Here is a 23,708-nt window from a genome sequence, read left to right as displayed (position 1 = left end):
TTGGTGTCGATGAAAAGTCTCATCAATTTTAACCTGTATTTGTATTCAGGTTATAAAATTGAACCTCGATAAGACTGCACTGAAATTAATTACCCAGGAATTGAAAATTAATCATTCACTGGAATGTCCATACGTTGTCAAGTACTACGAGTCTTTCTATGCCAACGGTGAATTTTCAATTCTCATGGAGTACATGGATTGCGGAACTTGGGGAGATCTTCGGAAAAAAGCCAAAAAAATTCCAGAAAAGTACTTGCAGCCATTAGTAAGCAGGTGAAACATTTTGGAATATCATACAATTTATAGATTTCTATATTACATCCATTTGTTTTCCTTATTCCTTTTCCTACTACTGCAGGTGCTTGAGGGTTTATCGTATCTTAATCATCACGAAAAAACACATCATTCACAGGGACTTGAAACCCTCCAATTATTGATAAATCAGAGAGGAGAAGCCAAGATCGGTGACCTTTGGTGTGAGTGCAACTGTGGCAAAAACCTATGGACAAGCATCTACTTATATGGGGACAAGTTACTATGTGGCTGTGAGTATTTAGCTGTACCTGTGGTGATGCTGTTTTTTTTTTTCCTCCTTTTGTTAGAATCTTTGCACTTACTTATTGCTACAAAGTTCCACAATTGTTCTGCTTGCACTTGAAATTTCATACATGTGTGATTGTTTGTTTCGTAGCCTGAGAGAATTGAAGAACAGAGATATGACCACAAAAGCGACATTTGGAGCCTGGGTTTGGTATTTCTGAAGACTGTTGTTAACCAAGAAACCACCTCGTGCACCTTCTAATCAATTTTCTCCAGCGTTTTGCTTCTTCATATCTTCATGGTAAGTAAAGATATGGTGCTTCCATAAGACTTATTTACAAAATAATTTTTGATAGTGCTTTTCATGTTTATTATATAATATCCATAACCTCTATGTCTTTGCATATTTATCATCCTGGAGATCCATTCTTATGAGTATGAAGTAATCTGGAAGAAAATAAACTGTTCAAATTACACTGGTGCCTGTTATTGTTTTCCGTTTCTTTCTAATTTTGAAAATTGTGTATATACATTATATAATAGTTGGTTTTTGCATGCCATTTCTGTTCTCTTTTTAATTAGTTATATTTCCCCATCCTGGAATTAATTATCCTTTTCAGTTTGAAGAAAAACCAGAAGACAGAAAATCAGCACGTCAACTTTTGGTATAGGAAATTATATCTTTTCATTCTTTTATATAAACATATAAACATGTGCCGATTGAGACCTTTCAATGCAAATACCAGGAAGATCCTTTCTTGAAAAAGTATGAAAGTCAGCGAGTAGATCTCTCAGCTTTCTTCAGAAAGGTTCTCCCACTCTTCTGAAACTTTTGGTAGGTCCAATTTTTTTTTTTTTTTTTTTTTTTTTTCTTTTGTTAAATCCTATCTTGAAAATCTTCTTATACTTGTGAGTTTAATCCACACTCCTATTGAGAGTCACACCTCATAGCTGTAGTAAACTGTGTTAGACAAAAGTTTAACCGAAGGCGGGTAGCAGATGGTGATCAGGTGAGAATATGACCTCGAACTTTTCTAGAGATGTTCATATTTATAGCATGTCCATTTCCATTGTGTTCACCCTAAATTGGATGAAAGAGTGCTAAGTGTAGACTTTAATTGAGTAATGAAACTAACATGTTTGAATGTGTAGACTCGGAGGAGTCATTAATTCAGGTTTAGATATTTAGGCCTTGAAAAAACCGCCAACCTAGAAGGAAAAACACAGGCGTTGAAGGTGAAGAAAAGATAAGAAAGCAGGGAAATAAATAATAAAGATTTGATAGAGAAAATTTTTTCCTGAAATCGACCAATCTTGTGTTTTCGTTTGTGCTTCATTTGTCTGTTTTGCAGAGGCAATTGAGAAGTCTATTTGGTCCAGAATCAGCTTGGCCGTTTCAACTAGAGTCAAAGGAAGAGGCACCAACTCGAAAAGAAAATCAAATGTACTACTCGGTTTGCATATATGATTCTCTTTCTCTATGTACTAACTTCCGGAAATCAGCCTGGCTCGAAGAGTGAAATAACTAGTGCTTCCATGCCGTCTCCTCAGATAGAACAGCAAACATCTCACCAAGATCGATGAAGATAAATACATGGTTTCTGAGAGGAGTCTCTTCAAGAGAAAGGATAAAGACGGGGACAAGATGAACCAGAAAAAGTAGTCTCGTCGCTTTCCAAGAAATCTTCGCGGGTCAATCTTCAACTTTAGCTATCCCTCCACAGTCGGTGGTTCAGTCTGACTCTGAGAGTGTCCGATCTATTGTGGCAAAGGTGGTCATGGAAGTGTCCTCTCCCAAAACTGATAAACCTATAGTAATTTCTCTTTAACCTCTATTTTTCAATGCCAGCATGTATGGCTCTATGATTTTATTCCTATTTTAGTTTGGACAAATAAATAAATGTATACAATGTTTTAAATAATTAAAATAATCAATTAAGTAAATAACCAAAATCATTTTTCATTTTATAATTGATCCCTGTGAATTTTCACATTCTGATGTTAATAAATTTTTTCGTATTGACTAAATATTTTAGAGTGCCCCAAAAATTTTTTACCATTATTCAGCACTTAAAAGGTTTCGTATTGACTTTCAGAATTTATTTCAGGAGCTAGGTCCTAACATGCTTGATTTCTTTCTTCAATCAATGATTTGGCTGAAGAGCCTGGTCAGGATGAAATGAAGATCATAGATGTTCCTAAAAGTCCTCCTGCGCCTATTGGTCATTCTAATGATCTTTCGATCAAGCTGAACAAAACAATGGACCGAGTTCGTGCCTTTGCAGAGCAAGGCCTTGCTTTCATTCTAGACGAACAACAAAGTAACCAATTTCTGGAACACACCAAGTTCTTGGCGGAGCATTCTAGTGATAATATCTTTTCTCGGAGGCCAAAAACCAAGTCAAAACAATGGCCTGTAATTTTACTGCTATAGCCAATGACATTGGATCGGCTGCTTTTTTTCTTTCTGAGCATCAAACAAAGCAGGACGAACTGGTTCATTGTAAGGCAACCCTCGACCGAGTCAAAAATGAAGGTATGGACAAGGTCCGAAAAGGTGATGACTTGAAGGCCAAAGTAATAGGACTCACATTTCTGCTATTGCTAGGCACTGAAAATACTATAAAATTGATTTCTAGATGAACGTCACTAATGTTTAGCTGCTTTGATGCTTTTATGATTAGGACATGTGAAATTCACCTACTAAGTCTTAGACAACAGAAAGCTAGTATACAGGGAAAAGCCCTTACCTTTTGGTAATGAGACAACGGAGGATCAACCTCGGCTTCCCTCTCCATTTTGCCATTAGTATTTTCTGCACTATGATAAGGTCTTTGGGGTCCATGCAATACTTGATTAATATCTTCAACCTCTAATCCTCTAAAACACATCAATTCTTTGATTGGCACACCAAAAACATTGGCAAAGCCATTTGCGAAACATGATACCTGTTTATATAGTCGTAGTCATCTTTTCTATCAGCGAATCGAAGAACCAGTGCACGTATTGCAACCCTTTGACTTCTTTTATACGCCCCAGAATTCTTTCTCTGCACCCTCAAGAAATTTAGAAATGAAATTCAGTTCTTCCAAAATGGGAAGATACAGAGACCATTCCGAACGGACATTTTATTCATTAATCTTTTCTTCCTGTGTAAGGTCATTGATCTTTCCTTCGCCACTATGGTCTATCTGAAGTGCTTTGAGCCGGTGCTCCATCTTTACCAACAACTTAAGAAATACAGAAGGTAGAGAATCCATTTTTCCTTCACAAATGGAATTACTCTCTGGAGTAGGAGAAGAGTTAAATTCTTGAATTGCCTGAAACGGAAGGCGTGAAAATACATTTAAGTCCCTAAAATCACTCAAGAACGACTCTGCGTTCTCCTTGCTTGAAGGTGAAGTGGTGCGCCAATCTAAATCCCGAACCAACCGGTATTGCAAATCTTCAACGATGAATGGAATCTGAGAAATCGTTTCCATTTTATATTTAAAACGGAGCACGTGATTTCCCTTTTCAGCTAAATATCTTAAACGACGAACAACCGCTCCAGGTTTTTATCTATTGTTTGAGGTGCTCAACAGAACAACTGCTCCAGGTTTTTATCAGAAAAACTAAATTTTTTGGTTCAGTTCAGTTGTGTATGCAGACAAATGTTGTTCTGGTGGACTGTAACTGATTACATTTTCCTTACATTTGACTCAATGGCTTTGTCTTACCAACAATGGAAAGGAAGATGTGATTTTTATTTCCTTCAGTGCTGCCAAGAATTCCGAGAGAGGGGAGGAAGTTGCCATTAAGAAGATTGGTAATGCTTTCGATAGCCAGAGACGTGCTAAAGGGACTCTCCGAGAGATTAAGCTTCTTCTGCACATGGACCATGAAAATGTGAGGTTCCTTGCTGTTGTGATGCTCATGAATTGACTTATTAACTCTGTCATATTGCTTTCTAGAGGTGTCTTCAGTTTTTTGCTCTGTTTGAGTCAGATATGGCAGCAATAATTTGTGTAGTTCTAAACTTTCCATTTCTTCTTCACTCCATGATACATGAGATCATTAATTTAAGTTAAATTTTCATTGTTGCAAATAAGTATTTCGATTAAAGAACACCTGTATTTACAAACAAAACTGGGTTTTAGGGTGAGAGCGAGTCACTGATACAAAAGCAACAGGAGCGGACACAAAACACACATCAAATTTGCTTGCGGTAAAACAATTTCTCAATCAATCAACTCCTTCTTTTCACGGTACGATCTCTCGGTCTCTCTCTGCTTTCTGTCAATGTACAATAGAAATAGGAAAAGAACTAATTCGCTTTCTACTTTTGTTTCGCTGTTTTCTTTGCTATTGTGGTTATCCGCTTTCGATTTCGCTGTTCATGTTAGCTTCGAGGGTTTTCTGTTCTGTAATATATTTGATAATTTCATTTCGTTGGGTTGATGGCGACTATTTCGGGTTTCGACAATGTATTTGTTAATTTGGATATATTTGTGTTTCGACAATTTGAAATTTTTTTAAAATTTCATCATGAGCGTGTTTTTTCTTAAATATTTGGTTCGTCTTGGTTAATTGGCAATTCTGTTTGTACTCATTAGAAGAAATAGTTATGCTTGCTTGTGCTCCCATTTTGTGTTTATTTACATCTTTGGTTGGTGGAATTGAGGATTTTTGATTTATTTTTGTTACTTTTGCGTTCTTTTATGTTTTACATGCAAGCATATATGGGGATATGCGGCTGCATAATTCTTGCATTTTGGTCCAGCAAATTTGTGCATTTCGGTTTACAAATTAACAGAAAATTTTTGCACGCCCCTAATAACAGACTAATGCTATTTCTCAATCTGCCAGCGGAATCAATGAGAAGAATAACCAGTGTTACTCTACGCTCCTATAGCAGCAGCTTATCCCACCTATTCCTCACCTCCAATTTCATAAAACCTCTTTCTACAGCTGCTCCTACAGGTTCACCTCTCTATCACTTTGCTATTCTTCAAAAATTCTGTAGTAGAGTATTCATCTTCGCTTTCTCGGCTATCTGTTAATGTTGCTTATTGTGTTTTTTATTGTTTTTTGGCATTTGGACAGGTGATCCCAGTGGTGATAAGGGAAATCCTAATTCCTTTGAGTCCATTGATGAGTTTGAGTGCGAATATTTAATACCTCAGATAACAGTTCCTTTTACCGAAAGCTTGATAGAATTGAGAAAGCTCGTAAATTTCCTGTTCTAGACTGAGTGAAGGAAACCGTCGGCAGACTTTGGATGGCCTAGATGAGAGTTTTAACTCAGTATCTGATGGCATGGGTGGAAAGTTGAAGGAAGCGGCCACATTGTTGAGTTTGATCCTAACGAAATAGACAGTTATAACTATGTTTTCAGATCAGATATGAATTTTCATCATGGATCAACTTATGACGTTAAGGCGTATGTAGTAGAATAGCCGTGACACTGTACTTAGAATATTGCAGTTTGAATGTTATGAGTTTCTACAAGTATTTTCAAAGCATAAACCTTTTTAACTATATGGTACTTTATGTTTCTTTCTGATTGAAGAGTTTTGATATAGAACATAAGCTACAGCTCAATCAGCTGCAGCTATGGCATGAAAAAAAAGTCAGGCGGACATATGTTCAATTAATGGTTTAGGTATTAATTAAATTGTATTTGTATGCACTATGCATTTTGTATTTTTACTGTTTATAGATGTTGTCCATAATTGCATTAAGTCATACAGTACATGTTCGAACTGGACGTTAAACCTGAGACATACTGGCGATTATGAAAGTGATGGTTTTTCAATTGATATCTCTTTTGAGGAAATTCCTTGGATCATAGAAGTAGTAGGATTTCTAGGTTAATCTTGTTCTGTCTTATAAATGTCATCAATAAGTGTGCTCTCTTTTCTCTGGCACTCTTTTGCTGGTGCCGTTTTGAACATTTTGTGCCTTTTTAATGCTCATGTTTGTCTTGTCTCAAGGTTGCATGCTTTTGCAGGATCTCGATCTTAAAAGGCCAGGAAATCGTAAACCTCCTAGAAGACAGGAATTTGAAGTAACAACGGAGGAAGTTCTCAGAAAAGCGATTTCCGGGTGAGCTTTGCGTATAGTTTTGTTTCATGTGCTACAATAGGTTTAAACTGATGCTGCTATTTATGATTTGTTTAAAGCCTGTAACTGTAAATGCTGTTTATGGTTGCTTATATTAGTACCTGGATTGGGTTTTGTATTCCCATTGATTATGAGTTAGCCATTGCTCTTATAGCTGTTGGCTCATCAGCTGGATTGGTAATTTGGTGGGAATAGACACCATCTTACTTAATGTAATTGCAAAATTCAGGGAGCATACATCTTGCATGATACTACTTCAATGTTACAAAATGGTAAGATGTCCGTGCTTATTGCCAAGCCAATCAAATGATCCTCACCAGTCATCAGCCTGTCTACTAAAACTAGTTAAGACAATATAAATCTCTAGAACTAGAAAAGCCAGATTAAACTAGATCAGCACATTCAATTAACTGTTTACAATCAATTGAAATTTGAAAATAAATACATCTTTGAAAACATTGAGACAAAAAGTTGCCTAAACTAAAAGCCTAAAACAATCCAGTTGGATTCATTCTCAGATTTGATGCTTGTATATGTGGCAGAGAGTTTATCAGACAATGATAGATAATGAATGGGACAATAAAAAGCAAAGATTTTTTTTTTTTTTTCTGAGGAAGTGTTTCTGTAAGAGAACTTAAGGATGTGTATGTGTTTGTGTTTTCTGTTCTATATACTCAACAGAAGAGAATGACAAATTCACTAAGAAAAGATTCTTAAAAGAATCAAAGAGGATCTATATTTAAAAGCTTTTCTTTGGTCTGAAGTTCTGAATCTTCTGTCAACTGATTCTGTAAATGTCTCCATATTCATATTTGTGGTTATAACTTGATAATAAAAACTAAGACCTTAAGAGTATCTATTATAAAAAGATTTTGATTTTAAATCTTTTTCGAGGTAATGATGAGAGATAGTTTCCTCAACCTTATTTTTATTGTAGTGGGGATCATGGAGTTGCAATTTTTTTTTAGATGGTGCTTATGTCTCCCTCATTTAACTTTTTTAGCTGTGAAATATCAATTTGATATGCGTCCTTACCAATATAACCCATGTAGAATAAGATATTTTAACTATTATTTAATTAATTCAACACCTATTGTTATTTACCCTTGTTTAGTATAGATAAATCTGCATTATAAAATATATTTCAAAATGATATAATTCTGTCATAAACCCCTTGGTTAGATGCCTGGCTCCTGCTGCTTTTGTGATTCTCCTTTGCTGCCTCTTCCTAGAATAATTCTTAGTTGAATGCTTTTACTTTTCATTTATCATTTTTCAAAAACTAGTTCTAAACATAAAATCGACTTGTGACTATCCCAAATTAATCCTTGAAATTGTGGTGTGAATCTAAATTAAGTGGAAAGTTTTTTGTGCAGAATGTTAGATTCCTTGCAAAATTCATAACAGAGGCTGGAATTATTATTAAGTGGAGCCAGGTTATGTGCATTATGGAGTGCAAGTAATTAATTTTTTTAGTATTTGATGATATTAGTGATTGGAGCTTTAGGTTTGGATTTTAATTTATTTTAATTTTAATAAAATACCCAATATATATATATATATATAAATTTTTACTTGAATTTTTTATATTTAATAAATATTAAACTATGCAATGAGTTTTGGTGGGCAGAAGTTACCCATAACTTTACATCCATGTCCAACACAAACCTAATAAAAATAATTAATTTGATACTCATATATTTAATCAACACCTAAACCTGCTTTAAATAGATTTTTAGGTTGGGTACCCCCACGAAACCTCAACTTGCTTCCATAGCTAGCTTTCATGTACTATTTTGACATTTTGACTATAATTGTATTTTTTTTCCTAAAATATATAATATAATTTTGCATACAAAAATTAATTTCGTTGGATCAAATATAACTAAAACAAGTAAACAGCTAGGACTATAAACAAATCAATTTTACTTTCGATAATACAATTTCTCAATCAATCAAGCTCTTCTTTTCGCGGTACGATCTCCTCTCTCTTTCTGCTTTAGCTGTCAATGTACAATGGAAAAAAAAACTAATTTCGCTTTCTACTTTTGTTTCGTTCTTTTCTTTGCTATTGCGGTTATCCGCTTTCGATTTTGCTGCTCAGGTCAGCTTCTAGTGTTTTCTGTTCTGTAATATTTGATAGTTTCTTTTCGATGGGTTGATGGTAACTATTTAGGGTTTCGACAAATGAAAGTAGTGTTTAGTGCCGTATGTTTACTTGTTTATGCTTATGTAATTGAGACATAATGGGTTTGCTTAGGATTTGTTTTCTAGTGTTATGCATTTTAGTTTGTTAAGCTGTTGTCAATGTATTTGTGAATTTGGATATTTGTGTTTTTTAGTTTGATTGGGAGATAGATAAGTGCTAAAAAACAAATCTAAAAACTGCAGTTCTACAACTTCATGGAACACTCCATTTCTTCCTCTCAACATGCCTGAAATGGATTGATATGAAAATTTCCAGAATCAATGGAAAATTTACTGACGTGCTTTTCTTACCTTTTCATGACTGAAGGTGTTTTCACAAAGTAAATTAACATGGTTGATCTAGTACATTTGGAAGTTAATTTTTGCAATTCATGGTTTGAATGAAAAACAAAACCCTTGACAACATTTTTTGGTTACATAGGACCCTGCCTTGGGTCAATAGGGAACAAGACCAGACATAAATACTTGTTGCCACTTTGACTTGTGTGTTGTGTTCAATTGTATTGCGAATCAAGTTTGGTGCCACCAATGGAATGGTGGTGCTGCAGACACTTCTGATTCTTCACTACTAAATAACAACAATGGAAATGATTTCTTGTTTTTCCCAAATGGATAAAATATGCTGTGATAGAGAAAAATTAGACATGGGACCCTGCCTTGGGTCAATAGGGAACAAGACCAGACATAAATACTAGTTGCCACTTTGACTTGTGTGTGTGTTCAATTGTATTGCGAATCAAGTTTGGTGCCACCAATGGAATGGTGGTGCTGCAGACACTTCTATTGATTCTTCACTACTAAATAACAACAATGGAAATGATTTCTGTTTGTTCTTTTTCCCAAATGGAAATAATATGCTGTGATAGAGAAAAATTAGACATGTTTTGAAAAATAACCATGGTGACATTGTGTCCTTACTAAGCTGTAACCTTCAAGGATGAGGTGATGCCATTCTTTATAGGTTTTTCGTGCTGCAGTTGTGGCTTTGAGAAGCACTGTGCCTCTTTTACTTCATGCCTTTTCTTGAACAGCAGTGCAAGGATAATGTCCTGATACTTTAAAGGCATCAAGAATACCGAAAAAATAAAAAATGTTTGTTTTTTCCAGCTGTTTTAATTTTTTTTCCTTAAGAGGCTTTTCTTTCTTGTGCATCTTAGAACTTTGATGTGATGATTACAGATGGACACAAAAGATATCCTTTCATATGTGGTGGCGCATTTGTTAATTTGGAGAAAACCATTCAGAAGGTAATTTCCCTATTTAGATGTGTGCTCATAGCATTTGTTGCCGAGGATTTCTTGACTCTGAATGTTCTAATTCTTTTTCTAAGACGACAAGATGCTTCCACTTGGCTTTGGAGCACCAGTTCGTGCAAACATGAGGACTGGTGGAATGACTGATGCTGCTGTGACATCATCATTGCTGGAATCTGTGAGAACTAAACCCCTATACCTAATGAAGTTTTCCTATTATACATATTTGATTTTTTTTGCTCCTTGGGTTGATATCACTTTGGCTTATTCTAATAATTATACATTCTCCTGAACTAATTAACTCAAGAGCTAGGGAAGGGGTGTCACTTCCTAGTCCCTTCAAGTAGATACTCAAGTTTTGTGTGGACTTTCAGGTAGAAAGTGGTGATCTAATCGCATACGGCCTGATTCCTGAATTTGTTTGGACGCTTCCCGATATTAGTGAGCTTATCAGCATTGAATGAGGACCAAATGGTTCAGGTATTTTCCACCTCTTTGATGCCATATGTTTTTTTCCTTTTTCTTTGATGATTGTTGTGGCGATTCTGTTTCCTGATTCACGTAGAATTATATCTTTTGTGTTATTTTATGGGGTGATAATGCATCTTCCACTTGATGGGCATGTTTGCAGGTAGAGAAACTTGCAATTTCAAGTTAATGAGCTCAGTTTTTTGAAGGAACTGATAAAATATGATGCAATTTTTGTTGTTCCATAGGTCCTTATGGAGCCAAAAAATGCTCTCGGTAAACAGTACAAGAAGATGTTCAATATGAATAATGTAAGTTTTTGTTCCTTGCTCTGCATGGGAAACCTTTCTGCTCTCTTCTCCTTTTATGTGTAATAATTGATGCTGATATATGGGGCCAATTATGCTTTGCTTGTCATCTCTAAAATCTTTCAGGTCAAACTGCATTTTACTGAGAATTCGTTGAGATTGATTGCCAAGAAAGCAATGGCTAAGAACACCGGTGCCCGAGGATTGAGAGCTATCTTAGAAAATATTCTTACAGAAGCAATGTATGAGGTATACTTCGATTTCAAATTCTACCACTCTTGATCCGTCGAGTACATTAAATGTTGGGACTATATTTTACTTGTTATGCTAATTATTATCTGGTTACAGGTGCCAGAGAACAAGACAGGAACCAATTATATTACTGCAGTTTTGGTTGATGAAGAGGCTGTTGGGTCAGTGGATGCACCAGGATGTGGAGCAAAAATTCTTTATGGGGATGGTGCATTTGGGTGTAATTTTCATGAAATGAAGTTAACAAATTCTAAGGTATTGCATACTTGCAACCCCTCTTTCTTTACTAGAATTTATATTGAATTCACCGCAATGCTGTAAGATTGTCTGCCATGATTAACATTCACTACAGGATAATAGTCGGGTTGCAGAAGGAGAGTCATCGGAGTGTGAACCAGAGTTTCAATCGAGAGCCCTATGCCTGTAACTAATTAGCTAGCCTGTGTATATTATGTCTACATGTATACTTTTACATGATATGATTGCAACGCAAAAGCCTAGCAAGTTCGTATTACTTATGCTTGCTTTGCGCAACTGAAAACCAAAACCAAGTTTAGTTTGACAGTGAATGAAGTCATGATAATGATTGTGGATTGGTTCATCAATGGAGATGCATCTGGGGAGAATTGGGAGCCGGCCCTCAATACCAACTCAAGTAGCTAGACTCAACATCAAAGAGAAATTTCAGATCGGAAGCAGAACAACAGAACTTCCCAACCCTTCTTCATTAGTTGATGGCACTGAAATATAAACCTAGATATTGCAACTTCTTATCCAGGTTTAAGCAACATTTTTCACGGTACATTGAAAGAATTTTCCCGAGTTTGCCTCAAATAATCATTGACGTTTTGTAGTACTTGTCTTTCATAAGTAACGCTTTTTTCCATGATTGTTATATGCTTTACAACACCATGTATATATAGTAGCATAACTAGCCAAATGCCCTGCAACTCCATCTACAATATAACATAAGAACTGTATCAATAGTGAATGCAATCACGTATAAAGGAAAAATGGGGAAAAAGAACAAATGAAATAACCTGCAATATTGGATTTAGGCGATTCAACTGCCACCTAAGTAAGATATCAAAGTCTGGTTGCCTTGGCATAACGTCCTCTTTCAAATGGTAATCCAAACTCTGTCCTGATACCTTCAGTTCTAGCCATTCTTTGGCCTACAAAAAAAAGATGAAGAAGAGGAAAAGAAAAAAACCTAGTTTGACGATTCATCTACATCTCTAAAATGAGAGTGATTTTATGCCATTTGACTACCTACCTCATGAGGAGAATTGACCCATTGAGACGACGCTAATTTAATATTACAGAATCTAGGAAAACACATTCGCAGCAGGATATCTTTTCCCAGAAAAAAAGAATACTAATTATATCAGTAGCATTTGAAGAGCATTTGAATATGCTCCAAAATAGAGAGAGGATATGCAGGTAATAATATTGCACGTGCAAGTCCTCTCCTTACAGTATCTCGATCAAAGGGATTGTCAGCCATATCCTCCTCTGTTGAGTTGTTTATCAATTCCTCATCTGGTGCTGAATCACTCACAGTCTATTTCTACACATGTGAATTGCTGTTTTTTAAACATTATAAGAGGTTCAAAACTCTCTATTGGTGTGGCTGTTTCGTAACTTCCAAATGATGCTGTTGGACTGGAGCTATCAAATGATGTAGACTGTACAGACTTAGTTGCTTCAATTGACATAGCTGTAAAATAACCAAACAAGTATTTATATGTTTGCATCAAAATATTCTGGTTAACAATTATATATTCTAATTTTAGCAAAGTTAATGATCCTAAAAGCAACAGATTTTTTATCAATGATAATGATAAATAATAATATTCTATAATAAAGGATGAGCAGTTTAAAAATAAATCTGAAGCAAACCTTTAGCACTAAAGAAAAAACTGCTGTTAAACATTGAGTAAATTCCACAATTTAAGTTGAAACTAACACGAAGTTTGGTATGTTCTGCTGCTTGCTATGACCTATTAACAAATCTATGCTTTAAAAGCTCGGTGGCAGTCGGACGTTTCTCTGGATTAACTTGCAGGCATTTCAGAATAAATTTCTGCGAATCCTCAGAGAGAGTCTCAGGAATTTTAGGCAGTATACCTTCTCCAATCTGATACCATATCGTCCAAGGTTCTAAACCATAGTACGGATGGTTTTTAGTTAACATCTCCAAGACAGTGCAGCCAAGACTCCATATATCAGCTTGGAATCCATTCCCTCCTTGTCTCTTCAAATCAATGACCTCAGGAGCGCACCAGGCTGGAGTCCCTCTACCTGACTTGCGAAGAGTCTTCAAGTCAGTTACCTTCGCTAATCCAAAATCAGCAATTTTCACGACTCCATTCTCATTCAACAGTAAATTTGCACATTTAATGTCCCCATGCACAAAACCTTCTCCATGGAGATACTCCAAACCTTTCAGTATTTCTTTGGTGTAGTAGGACACTTGGGAATCATTAAGGGGAAACTCTCGATAAACTTTATCAATGGAGCCCCCATTTACAAACTCAAGAAAAACATAGAGATCCGTTTCGTCCCTTTTTGTGCCAAAATATTCAACTATATTTTCATGACTTAGGTTACATAATACATCAATCTCACGCTCAATTGAACTGACTTTTTGTTTATTAGTAAGTGGAACTTTCTTTGCAGCAAAAAAGAACCCATGAGGATCATCCATTCCTTTATAGACTTCTCCAAATGACCCACTCCCCAACATTGAGCCCCTTTGCCAATTCTGAATATTACGACCCAGTCTTTTGACCTGCCAAGTATTCAACATGCTTTCTACATTAGTGCTAAAACTTCTAAACTCATCTCAACTCAATAGATTAAGTTCTTGCAAGTTGAATAGTGATTAGTACTGATGTGAAAAAACTGGCATTCAACTTACTGGAGTAAGTTCTTGCAAGTTGAAGATGAATTGAGCACTTTTGGCACTATTGTTGAAAGTAACAGGACTAACATTTCTGCTATTGGTGGGCAGTGAGCAGTACTATTGTTAAGAATCCCAAACTGAATAAATACAGCATCTATGAAAAACATACAAGGGTGGAAAGTTGCCTAGCTAATTGGTTAGTACTAAAATTTTAATATTGGTTGGCCCAAGCTCAAGAGCCCTTCTAAAAATTGTAATATGGTATCACAGCATTGGTTGAAGTCCAGTTTTGTCACCAATCACAATTTAACAATAACAAAACTTAAACTAGGACGACTATAGAAGCGCTGAAGAGACCCAAAACCTACAAAGTCTAGGTTGAAGTCCAGTTTTGTCACATTAGTACTAATCACAATTTAACAATAACAAAACTTAAACTAGGAAAACTATAGAATGGCTGGAAAGATCCAAACCCTGCAAAGTGTTATGCAAAAGAAAGCTAGAATATGCATAGGGAAAAGTCCCTACCCTTTGGTAATAAGACAATAGAGTATCGCCATTAGCTTCCTTCTTCCTTTTGCCATTAGTACTGTCTGCACTATGATTAGATCTCCGGGGTCCATTCAACTCTTTATTAATGTCTTCAATCTCTAATCCTCCAACACGCCTCAATTCTTCGATTGACACACCAAAAACATTCAAAAAGCCATTTGAGAAACATGATACCTGCTTGTAGATAACAGTGCACAGTTCAAGAACCTTGCTGTATCACAAATTCTCTTGCAAGAATCTCAAATCTTGTGAATTATTGAACTTACCAGGCTCTTACTATCCAAAGATGAATCCTTAAAGGGCGATAGCAACTCAGGATCCAATGTGACACCTACTCTCACTTTATATATCAAAGCTAATGCAATCACTTCTCCAGCAAATTTCGCACATTCACGGTAAAAGAATTTTGGGATGAGCTCTGATTCTGCACAAGTATATATGAAAGAAATGGTATTAATTTCATTATATACTAGTGTCATTATTTCAGTAATATCGTATTCAGAAAAAGCAAGTTTGGAAATTTACCGTGAACACCGTGGTTCAGATAGAACCTTGTAGGATCATCTGGACGTGCCAGGAAAAGGCCATCTACTGAGTTGAATATAGCTCTACTGGACTTCCACAACCAATCCTTCAAAACTTGAGGATCTGTAAGTTTCTCATTCACGAAAACTCCCAACAGGTTAGGGGGTAGATTCTTCTGAGACCAATCAAAAACCTTCTTAATCGTCTTCACATCAGGTTCTTTTACTTGAGGTATCATCAACAAGGCTAAATGCATCCTGGATTCAGAATCAGTCACATCATTATGCTTAAGAAGCCACCCATAGTCATAGTCATCTGTTCTACCAGCGCATCGAAGAATCAGTGCACGTATTGAAACCTTCGTCTTCTTTAATACGTCCCAAAATTCTTCGTTTGCATCCTCAAAAATTTTAGATATGAAATTCAGTTCTTCTAAAATGGCAAGATACAGAGACCATTCAGGTCGGACATTTTCTTTGCCACTATAGTCTATTTGAAGTGCTTCAAGCAGGTGCTCCATCTTTTTCAACAATTTACGAAATACACTATGTAGAGAATCGATTTTCCCGTCATAAATAGAATTAATAGCTGGAATAGGAGTAGGGATCGATTCTTGAATTAGGTGACAGAAAAGGCGTGAAAATACCTTGAAGTCCTTAAAATCATCCAAAAACGACTTTGCATTCTCCTTGCTTGAAGATGAAGTGTTGCACAAATCTAAATCCCGTACCAACCTGTCTTGCAAATCTTCAACGACGAATGAAATTTGGGAAATTGTTTCCATTTTAAGCTTAAAACGGAGCACATCCTTACGCTTTTCTGCTAGTTCTCTTAAACGACGAATCGTTAGTAAGTAGAGAGGATCCTCACCCTTGCTGCTCAAAAACAAACATAATTCTAAGACGACAGAGGCACGTTCGTCAAGGCAACTTGTTAGATGAGTCGCAGCAATCAAATTCAGCAGATATCGAATATACTCTTCGCCTTTCTCTCTGTGTGTGGTGATATTTTCGCATTTGTACAGCGCAGCGAAAGTCTCTAAAATACCAGACTGAATTAGTGTTTCAAAACGCTCTGGAATGCTGAAATCGTCAAGAAATTTTTCAGTGAAGCTTGTTATGCGATCATCCTCAATGGATTCGCCTTGACGTATCATAGCTAACATTGAAATTATGGCCTTGATGTACTCTGATGGATCAACTGAGGATGATGAGAGTTTGGCCATTTTCTACAATGGATGAACGAGGGGATAGCAACTGCTAATAATAGAAACGATGAGTGAAGTATTGACAAAACAACATTATTAGTGCTAGTGGTTTATTAAAATATTTAAAATATATATATAAGAATAAGAAAAAGAATTTAAAAATTAAGAACGGTTAACTTTTTCTTTTTTCCAAATAATATTCTTCTAATTCTCTTCAAAAGAAAAATAATATTCTTCTGACTTGCTCTTCAAGTTTTCATATCGTTTTGCAAACGAAAAGACCAATGTTAACTGAGTCAAACTCTGACTCCTTTAATTTCTCTTCTGCCCTCACCTCGCCTCTCCAATAAATTCGGGTTTAATCTTCGAAATCGGGTTTGGATCCAAGTTGGTCAAAATTAGTAATTTATCAAATAAATTCGGGTTTTTTTCAGGAAACCAAATAGACTGAATTTATCAAAATTAGTAATTTGGTCAGTCCAAATTTTAGTTCAAACAGGAAAATCAAACTGAAGATGTGATTTTGATTAGAGTCAGACTGGTTCAATGTTTCAGCTAAATCAGTAACATTTATAACCTTCAGTAATTTGTTCATTTCAATTTTTTATCAAAAAAAAAAAAAAAAAAGAATTATTTCATTTCGATTTGGTTGGATGAATGCTGTTCTGGTTATATTGTCCTACAATTGTCCGGACATCCAACCAAACAATATTTAATCCAGACTGTAACTGATTTAAGCTTCTCCTGCACATGGACCATCAAAATGTGAGTTTCGTTGTGGTTGTTATACTCATGAATTCACTAATTTAATTTGTAATATTCTATAAACAAGACAGTCAGAAATTACTTTTGTCATTGGGCATGAAATATGGCGTTACTGCTCTTTTCAGGGGTTGGGATTATTATCTTACTCTGTCGCTATATATTGTCCTCAGATTGTTTCTATCAAAGATACAATACGACCCCCTCAGGAGGACTTCAACGATGTGTACATTGTTTATGAATTGATGGAAACTGGTCTTGATAAAGTAATAAAATCCGAACAAGAATTGACTGATAAACAGTGTCAGGTACGCATCATTCTTTTTCTTGGATTGCTTATTTTCTATGAAGTACTTTACAATTGTAGCTATATTTTTTCTTTTCCAATTACTTATGATTTCAAAATTCTTTGATATTCACCTTAACCCTTAACTAGTCCCAGCATCATACTGCTTCTGAAATTCTTGCCTCTTGCCCTTGTGAACAATAAATTACCACACAATTTTTACTCCTCATCATTTTTTTTTTTACTTTTGTAGTACTTTTTATATCAATTGCTCCGAGGGCTCAAATATGTACACTCAGCAGGTGTTCTGCATCGTGATCTAAAGACTGAAAATTTGCTCCTGAATGCTAAAGGTCACCTTAAGATTGCAGACTTTGGTCTTGCAAGGATAAAATCAGAAACCGACCCCATGACTGAGGAACTTGTCAGACGCTGGTATCGAGCACCAGAATTGCTCAAGAGGCAATCACATTACACTGAAGCAATTGATATATGGTCAGTGGGTTGTATACTTGGTGAGATAATGACACGCAAACCTTTGTTTCCTGAAAAAAACTCTACTTGTATGTTGAAGCTTATCAAGAAGGTATGTTTGTGGACATTTCTCAGCAAATCTTCCATGGACTATTTTTTTTCCTCTACACTGAAAACTTCTTATTGTTCTTAATTTTGAAGACCTGAAATCTTCTGTTTCACTAATTTGTCATGTATCATTATTGTTTAGAGCCTCGAGTCTTTCTAAGTTATATGCCTTTCTGATTTTCTCAGGTCATCCTTCTCTCTTCCACCGTTTGCCCTCTTCTTCTTTCTCCTACTCCCTATCCTTTTCCTTTCTGTGTCTCCCATCCCCATCTCCATGGCTTTATTTCGTGTGAGTGGTGGAATAACATGAGATGATCCTCTTTGTTTTGCTCTCTTGTGCTAGACAAAGCTTAATTTTCAACATGCATGCCACAACCGCTTAGTTTCTGGCATGTTTGGAAAGGAAATATATAGCTGGTGCATTGATATATGGAATTGCATGTTCTCTATCTATTGTGTCAAATTACTTAAAAGTGAAACATCTCATCTACAATTTTTCTCTTCCTCTAGCTCATCGGTCTGCAAGACGATAATGGTTCAAGGCCAGATTTTGCTACTAGATTTCGTAATATGTTTCCGTATGCTCCTAATATGTCTGAAGATGCTCTTCATCTATTGGAGAGGATGCTAGTCTATGATCCAAACGAGCGCATTACAGGTACGAAGTGACATTTTAATTTTTTCGTTTTCCTAAGAGTATCCCTGTATCAATTAGACGAGATTAATTTCATTTTGAAATCTGTGGTTATCCTTTTCATAGGTGTTTTTTCCACGTATCACATATCGAACAGCTAACCTTGCAGAGATTTTCTGCTGAACTAAGTGTATATTACCACTTAAGGCATTATTGTCCTCTAGCAAGTGACAAAATTATTATGTCAGTGTCCATGACAGTTAGAACTGAAAAAAACTGACAATCCTCAAAATTCTCTCTTTCTAAAGTAGAGAATGAAACAAACTGAAAAAAGAAAAAAAGGATTTGGGTTGACTTAAACTTGATTCAATTCGAACCATCTATACCAAGAGTAAAAATTGCATATAATTGACAAATAAAGATGAATGTGATCGAGTTTCACTTTTAATTTGCTTATTGACAAAGCTTCTCCCATTTTATTTCCTTCTGTGCAGTTAATGAAGCTTTAAAGCACTCTTATTTGGCACATTATCATGATGTCAAAAACGAACCTGATTACCCAAGCCTTTTCTACTTTGATTTTGACGAGTCATCACTTTCTGAGGTCGAGATAATGGAACTCATCTGGGTTGAATCTGAACAATTCAATCCATATCCATGAAGATTATCTGATAATGTGTTGTACACACTTTGGAAAATATTCCATGATTCCTATGGTTGTTATAATCCCTTTTTTTTTTTTTTTTTTTTTTTTTTACTTTTTAAAGTTAAATTTTAAGAGTAGTATAGAAGTTTGCGGTTGATGGTGATTTTGTTCCTTCAATTATAATTTTGTTTCATTCCTAAAATATTTGGATTTGTATTTCATGAGTTGTTAATTCAGTTTATGTTTGCAACAAATGACTTGTTAATTCAGGTTATGTTTCCATGAATTTATTTTTACGTACTTAATAGATTAAATTAAAATATTATTAATATCATTGCATAATAACTAAAAATAATATTAGAAAAATAAATAATGTTCCTTTCAAAAAGAAAAATAGATAATGTACTTTAAAAGACTACAAAAAATGATTAATTACGTAAATAAAATTAATAATGGAGGAATTGAAGGGTATTTCAAGTAAGAAAACCAGAAAAATACAAAATTAATTACATTGTAAATAAAATTAAATCCAATAACTACAAAATTTATTATGTAATAAATACAGAAAGATAAAATAAATACACAAAAAATAGAATTACAAATCCATGTCTTTAATGGCAATAGTAATTGGCTTGGCAGGTGCTACTACAGGTTGCTGTGACCTTTACAAATGGATGCTCTAAAAGCTGGGAAGCAGTTGGACGTTCCTTTAGATTAACTTGTAGGCATTTCTGGATAAAGTTCCGAGAATTATCAGAGAGAGAATCGGGAATAGAAGGTGGAATACCTTGTCCGATCCGATACCATATCGACCAAGGTTCTAAACCGGAGTATGGAAGTTTTCCGGTTAACATCTCCAAGACAGTGCAGCCAAGGCTCCATATATCAGCTTTAATTAGTCCATATTCTCCTTGTCTTGTCGAATCAATGACCTCAGGAGCGGACCAGGCCGGAATCCCTCTCCCTGCCTTGAGGAGGTTCTGTAAATTTGTCAATCCAAAATCTGCAATTTTCAGGCCTCCATTGTCTTTCAACAGAATGTTCGCACATTTCATGTTTCCGTGGATGAAATTTCGTTCATGGAGATACTCCAAACCTTTCAGTATCTCTTTGGTGTAGCAGGACACTAGGGCATCATTAAGGGTTAGTTCTTTATAAACTTTATCGAGGGAGCGTCCATTTACAAACTCAAGAAAAATATAGAGATCGTCGTCCTTCATTTTTGTGCCAAGACATTCAACTATATTTTCATGATGTAGTTGAAGCAATGAATCAATCTTATCCTTTATTGAGCTGAATTTTTCAGCGCATTCAAGAGGAACTTTCTTTGCAGCAAAAACAAATCCATCGGAATCAGCAATTCCTTCATAGACTTCTCCAAATGACCAACTTCCCAATATTGAGCCCCTTCGCCAACTGCTAATGCTATCTATTATCCTTTTGACCTGCCAAGAATTTATCTTGCTTTAGTTCTTAGCTCATTTACTAGATTAAGTTTGACAATATAACAGCAATTCAAGTTGTTGCAATTTGAAGACCTGTGGAGAACTTTCACTACTATACATAAATATGCAGCAAAATTTACTCAAAAGCCAAAACATGGGGAAACAAATAAAATTGAAACCAGGAAAATCCTTACCTTCTGGTCGTAAGACAACAGAGGATCGACATGAACCTCTGTCTTCCTTTCTCCACTAATCTTGTTCACAGTACCATTAGATAGTGTTCTGGGTCCACACAACACTTGATTAATGTCTTGATGCTGTAACCCTTTGAAAGACAACAATTCTTTGATTGATACACCAAAGATACTGGCAAAGCCTTGTGCAAAAAATGATACCTGTTTAAGATATGTTAGGGGCAAAGTTCACAGCTTTCCGATATTGAGTAAAATTCCCAAATGTTCTGAATTATTGAACTTACCAGCAGATCCTTATTAGACCTGTAAGACATAGATGAATTGGCCAGCTGCGTTAGGAACACACCGTCCAATGCGACACCTATTCTCACTTTATGTATTAAAGCTAATGCAATCACTTTGCCAGCAAATTCCACAAATTCATAGTGGGAGAGTTCAGGATTGAATTCTGCTTATATAACATGTTTATAAGTAAGGAAATGATATTAATTTCACCAAATAAACAGTCTTGGATTCTAATTTCATTAACTAAGTTACCATTTTGGGATTGAACTTACCAGGATTAACATTGAAACTTGGAGAATCGCCTGGATGTGCTAGGAAAAGGGGATTATTTGGGTTGAATATAACTTCACATGACTTGCATAACCAATCCTGTAATACTCGAGGATCTGTAAGACTATTATGCTGGAATGCCCTAAATTGATCTGTGTCCAAATCTTGAGACCAGAAAACTAGCTTCTTCATCAACTCTGCATCTGTAGATTCCTTAACCCCAGGGATCATCAACATGGCCAATGCATCCTGGAATCATTATCAGTTACATCGTTGTGCTCAAGAAGCCATTGATAGTCATAGCCATCTCTTCTCTTAGCGAATCGAACAATTAGAGCACCTAATGGAAGCTTTGCACTTTTTAATACACTCCAAAATTTATCCCGAGAATGGGGGCAAAGTCTAGAAATGAAGTTCAGTTCTTCCAAAATGGCAAGGTACATAGACCATTCAGGCTGGACTTCTTCTCCATTAACTAGAGATTTTTGTACTGTTCAAAGCAGGAACTCAATGTCATGCAACAATTTAAAACAAATATAATGAATAGACAATTTTCTTCCGTCATTTTTATATCTCTCTGAAGAAATGGGCGCTGCCTTCTCCTCCTCCTCCTCCTCCTCTTCCTTCCCCTTGTCTTCTTGCTTCTCTTTCTGTTCCTGAATAGCATGGTATAAAAGGCGTGATAATGCCTTGAAGTCACGAAAATCACTTATTAATGAGTCCATTGTCTCCTTGGTTGAAGGTGAAGTGATGCACTGATGCAAATCCTTCAGCAATCTATATGCCAAATCGTCAAACATGGGTAGAGTCTGCCATTCCGGGAACAATATTTTATACCTATCAAGAAGCACATAATTGGCCTTTTCCGCCAAATCTCTTAAACTGTGAAGACTTAAAACATATAAAGAATCCTCAAGACAAACCATCGTCCTCAAAAACTTGCATAACTGTAGAATTACAGAAGCACGTTCATCAAGAAAACCTGTTGTCTTTTCAGCAATCATCAAATACAACAGATACCTAATATAATAGTCAGCCTTCTTGCTGTCTCTTATATTTTCTGATGCATAAAGCGCAGCCAAATGCTTAAGAATACAAGACTGAATTAGTGCGTCCAATGGCTCGGGATCTTTCAAGTTGCCGAGCAAATTGTACATATAGCAGTTCATGCATCCATAGACTAAAGTGGATTCCCCTTGGCGCATCCTATGTAAGATTGAAATTATTGCATTGATCTCATTCAATGTAACCGGAGCCGGTATGTTCTGTCTATCAGACGAGGGTAATGACTGTTCGGCTACTTCGCTTGCCATAACGGAAGAACAACCGGATTGATGTTAACGGCGGTGAATGATGATCTTATCAGTGGAATAAATTTTCTTTGTATCTCTTATTCTTCCTCTTCTCTTCTCTTCTCTCTCAATTTTCTTATGTTTATATTCCCCTAAAACCCTAATCCTTTAATTCTGTCGTGATCTTACGACTAGAGATCTTGACATCAGTCGATAAGGAGTTTTGATTCAACAGAGGTGAGGAGAAGAAAGAATGTCATCCGAGAATGAAAGAACAAACCGCTAATGTCCTTTAAAAAAGCAAATTAACCGACACAAAACAAACTTTTCTATGTCCTTTTCCACCTCAATTTCCAATTAATTAATTAAACCGACATTGTTGAATTAAATTAAACAAAATAGACTTTTCTATCAACATATTCTACCTAATTTCCTATTAATAAATTAAAAGTGTTATGTCACGCCTAAACATAAGCAATAATGTCTTGCCTGTGCGCGTGAAGTGAGCTGACTAGGAGCTCTACTAGGCTTGACCGTGGGAAATAGCTTTATTAAAGAAAGAATGACGTAGGCAGATAGAAGTAGTAGGAGTTCCCGTCGAAGGGCAAATTCTTCATTTAGAAAAGATCCGATATCAAGTGACAGCGCACTAGCTGATCGGTGTGAATGAGAAAGTGTTATATGACACACAGAATCTTTAGCAAATGTTGTGTGAGCAAGTGGGAATCGATTTTTTAAAGAGTATTTTTTATTTTAATTTTTTTTTAAAAAGAAAATCACTATTCTTAAAATCGGATCAGATATCGAATTGATTTGATAACTAAATCACAGTTAGACCAAATCAACTTGTTTTAATTGGATTATTTATCTTTTATTTTTATTCTAATTATTTATAAATATTTAACGAAATATAATCATAAATAATGTTATAATTAAAAAGTAATAATACAACATAAATATATAATTGTTTTTCAAATCATTCAGCA

The 23,708-nt window shown here is 35.6% G+C and overlaps 4 protein-coding genes and 2 long non-coding RNA genes across 12 annotated transcripts; 4 read left to right on the top strand and 2 right to left on the bottom strand.

Moving 5' to 3' along the window:
- On the top strand, window positions 1-835 carry LOC149495295 (uncharacterized). The gene is made up of 3 exons (XR_016321409.1): window positions 1-273; window positions 359-545; window positions 692-835. It is a non-coding gene; the product is annotated as an uncharacterized LOC149495295 (long non-coding RNA).
- Window positions 836-2,335: 1,500 nt separating this feature from the next.
- Window positions 2,336-6,616, top strand: LOC149495294 (uncharacterized). 5 transcript variants are annotated; one of them, XR_016321405.1, is made up of 6 exons: window positions 2,336-2,354; window positions 2,703-4,138; window positions 4,299-4,428; window positions 4,680-4,787; window positions 5,389-5,502; window positions 5,626-6,060. It is a non-coding gene; the product is annotated as an uncharacterized LOC149495294 (long non-coding RNA). The 5 variants fall into 5 exon arrangements; XR_016321404.1 differs by having other exon boundaries at window positions 2,340-2,354; window positions 2,649-4,138; XR_016321408.1 differs by lacking the exon at window positions 2,336-2,354 and having other exon boundaries at window positions 2,668-3,076; window positions 3,225-4,138.
- Window positions 6,617-10,784: 4,168 nt separating this feature from the next.
- Window positions 10,785-12,020, top strand: LOC149495293 (CLP protease regulatory subunit CLPX1, mitochondrial-like). Its single transcript, XM_089723336.1, has 4 exons — window positions 10,785-10,885; window positions 11,009-11,131; window positions 11,231-11,389; window positions 11,487-12,020. The coding sequence occupies exons 1-4, from the start codon at window positions 10,829-10,831 to the stop codon at window positions 11,559-11,561; spliced, it is 414 nt and encodes a 137-aa protein (XP_089579462.1). The 5' UTR covers window positions 10,785-10,828; the 3' UTR covers window positions 11,562-12,020.
- On the bottom strand, window positions 11,817-16,434 carry LOC149495292 (uncharacterized). Of its 3 annotated transcripts, XM_089723333.1 has the most exons (7): window positions 15,120-16,434; window positions 14,861-15,018; window positions 14,571-14,768; window positions 13,037-13,928; window positions 12,411-12,854; window positions 12,175-12,309; window positions 11,817-12,090 (listed from the first exon to the last, which is right to left on the bottom strand). In XM_089723333.1, the coding sequence occupies exons 1-4, from the start codon at window positions 16,342-16,344 to the stop codon at window positions 13,131-13,133; spliced, it is 2,379 nt and encodes a 792-aa protein (XP_089579459.1). In that variant the 5' UTR covers window positions 16,345-16,434; the 3' UTR covers window positions 11,817-12,090; window positions 12,175-12,309; window positions 12,411-12,854; window positions 13,037-13,130. The 3 variants fall into 3 exon arrangements, with proteins under 3 accessions (XP_089579459.1, XP_089579458.1, XP_089579460.1); XM_089723332.1 differs by having other exon boundaries at window positions 12,175-12,854; XM_089723334.1 differs by having other exon boundaries at window positions 12,175-12,854; window positions 13,104-13,928.
- A 642-nt stretch (window positions 16,435-17,076) lies between these two features.
- Window positions 17,077-19,334, top strand: LOC149495291 (mitogen-activated protein kinase 6-like). The gene is made up of 5 exons (XM_089722691.1): window positions 17,077-17,091; window positions 17,217-17,396; window positions 17,628-17,960; window positions 18,467-18,614; window positions 19,085-19,334. Exons 1-5 carry the CDS (start codon window positions 17,077-17,079, stop codon window positions 19,249-19,251), a joined length of 843 nt encoding a protein of 280 aa, XP_089578817.1. The 3' UTR covers window positions 19,252-19,334.
- A 373-nt stretch (window positions 19,335-19,707) lies between these two features.
- Window positions 19,708-23,019, bottom strand: LOC149495290 (mitogen-activated protein kinase kinase kinase 1-like). The gene is made up of 4 exons (XM_089723335.1): window positions 21,433-23,019; window positions 21,160-21,323; window positions 20,876-21,076; window positions 19,708-20,681 (listed from the first exon to the last, which is right to left on the bottom strand). The coding sequence occupies exons 1-4, from the start codon at window positions 21,665-21,667 to the stop codon at window positions 19,848-19,850; spliced, it is 1,434 nt and encodes a 477-aa protein (XP_089579461.1). The 5' UTR covers window positions 21,668-23,019; the 3' UTR covers window positions 19,708-19,847.
- Window positions 23,020-23,708: the final 689 nt, after the last annotated feature.

Source organism: Jatropha curcas, chromosome 6 (assembly GCF_041381405.1).
Source record: "Jatropha curcas cultivar XTBG-Jc1 chromosome 6, XTBG_Jcur_1.0, whole genome shotgun sequence".
NCBI classification, from domain to species: domain Eukaryota; kingdom Viridiplantae; phylum Streptophyta; class Magnoliopsida; order Malpighiales; family Euphorbiaceae; genus Jatropha; species Jatropha curcas.
This window is presented reverse-complemented; position numbering and strand designations above follow the sequence as displayed.

Excerpts from the sequence above, each read along its gene's own strand:
- LOC149495290 (XM_089723335.1), bottom strand. The coding sequence starts at position 21,667 with ATGTTGATGATCCCTGGGGTTAAGGAATCTACAGATGCAGAGTTGATG. Across the intron at positions 21,324-21,432 it reads AAGTTTCAATGTTAATCCTG|AATTCAATCCTGAACTCTCC; the intron begins GTAAGTTCAATC and ends TTATATAAGCAG. Across the intron at positions 20,682-20,875 it reads TGTTGTCTTACGACCAGAAG|GTCAAAAGGATAATAGATAG; the intron begins GTAAGGATTTTC and ends AATTCTTGGCAG.
- LOC149495293 (XM_089723336.1), top strand. The coding sequence starts at position 10,829 with ATGGAGCCAAAAAATGCTCTCGGTAAACAGTACAAGAAGATGTTCAAT. Across the intron at positions 10,886-11,008 it reads AGATGTTCAATATGAATAAT|GTCAAACTGCATTTTACTGA; the intron begins GTAAGTTTTTGT and ends AAAATCTTTCAG. Across the intron at positions 11,132-11,230 it reads TTACAGAAGCAATGTATGAG|GTGCCAGAGAACAAGACAGG; the intron begins GTATACTTCGAT and ends ATCTGGTTACAG.
- LOC149495292 (XM_089723332.1), bottom strand. The coding sequence starts at position 16,344 with ATGGCCAAACTCTCATCATCCTCAGTTGATCCATCAGAGTACATCAAG. Across the intron at positions 15,019-15,119 it reads TCTGAACCACGGTGTTCACG|AATCAGAGCTCATCCCAAAA; the intron begins GTAAATTTCCAA and ends ATACTTGTGCAG. Across the intron at positions 14,769-14,860 it reads CTTTGGATAGTAAGAGCCTG|GTATCATGTTTCTCAAATGG; the intron begins GTAAGTTCAATA and ends ATCTACAAGCAG.
- LOC149495291 (XM_089722691.1), top strand. Across the intron at positions 17,961-18,466 it reads TGTTGAAGCTTATCAAGAAG|CTCATCGGTCTGCAAGACGA; the intron begins GTATGTTTGTGG and ends CTCTTCCTCTAG. Across the intron at positions 18,615-19,084 it reads TCCAAACGAGCGCATTACAG|TTAATGAAGCTTTAAAGCAC; the intron begins GTACGAAGTGAC and ends CCTTCTGTGCAG.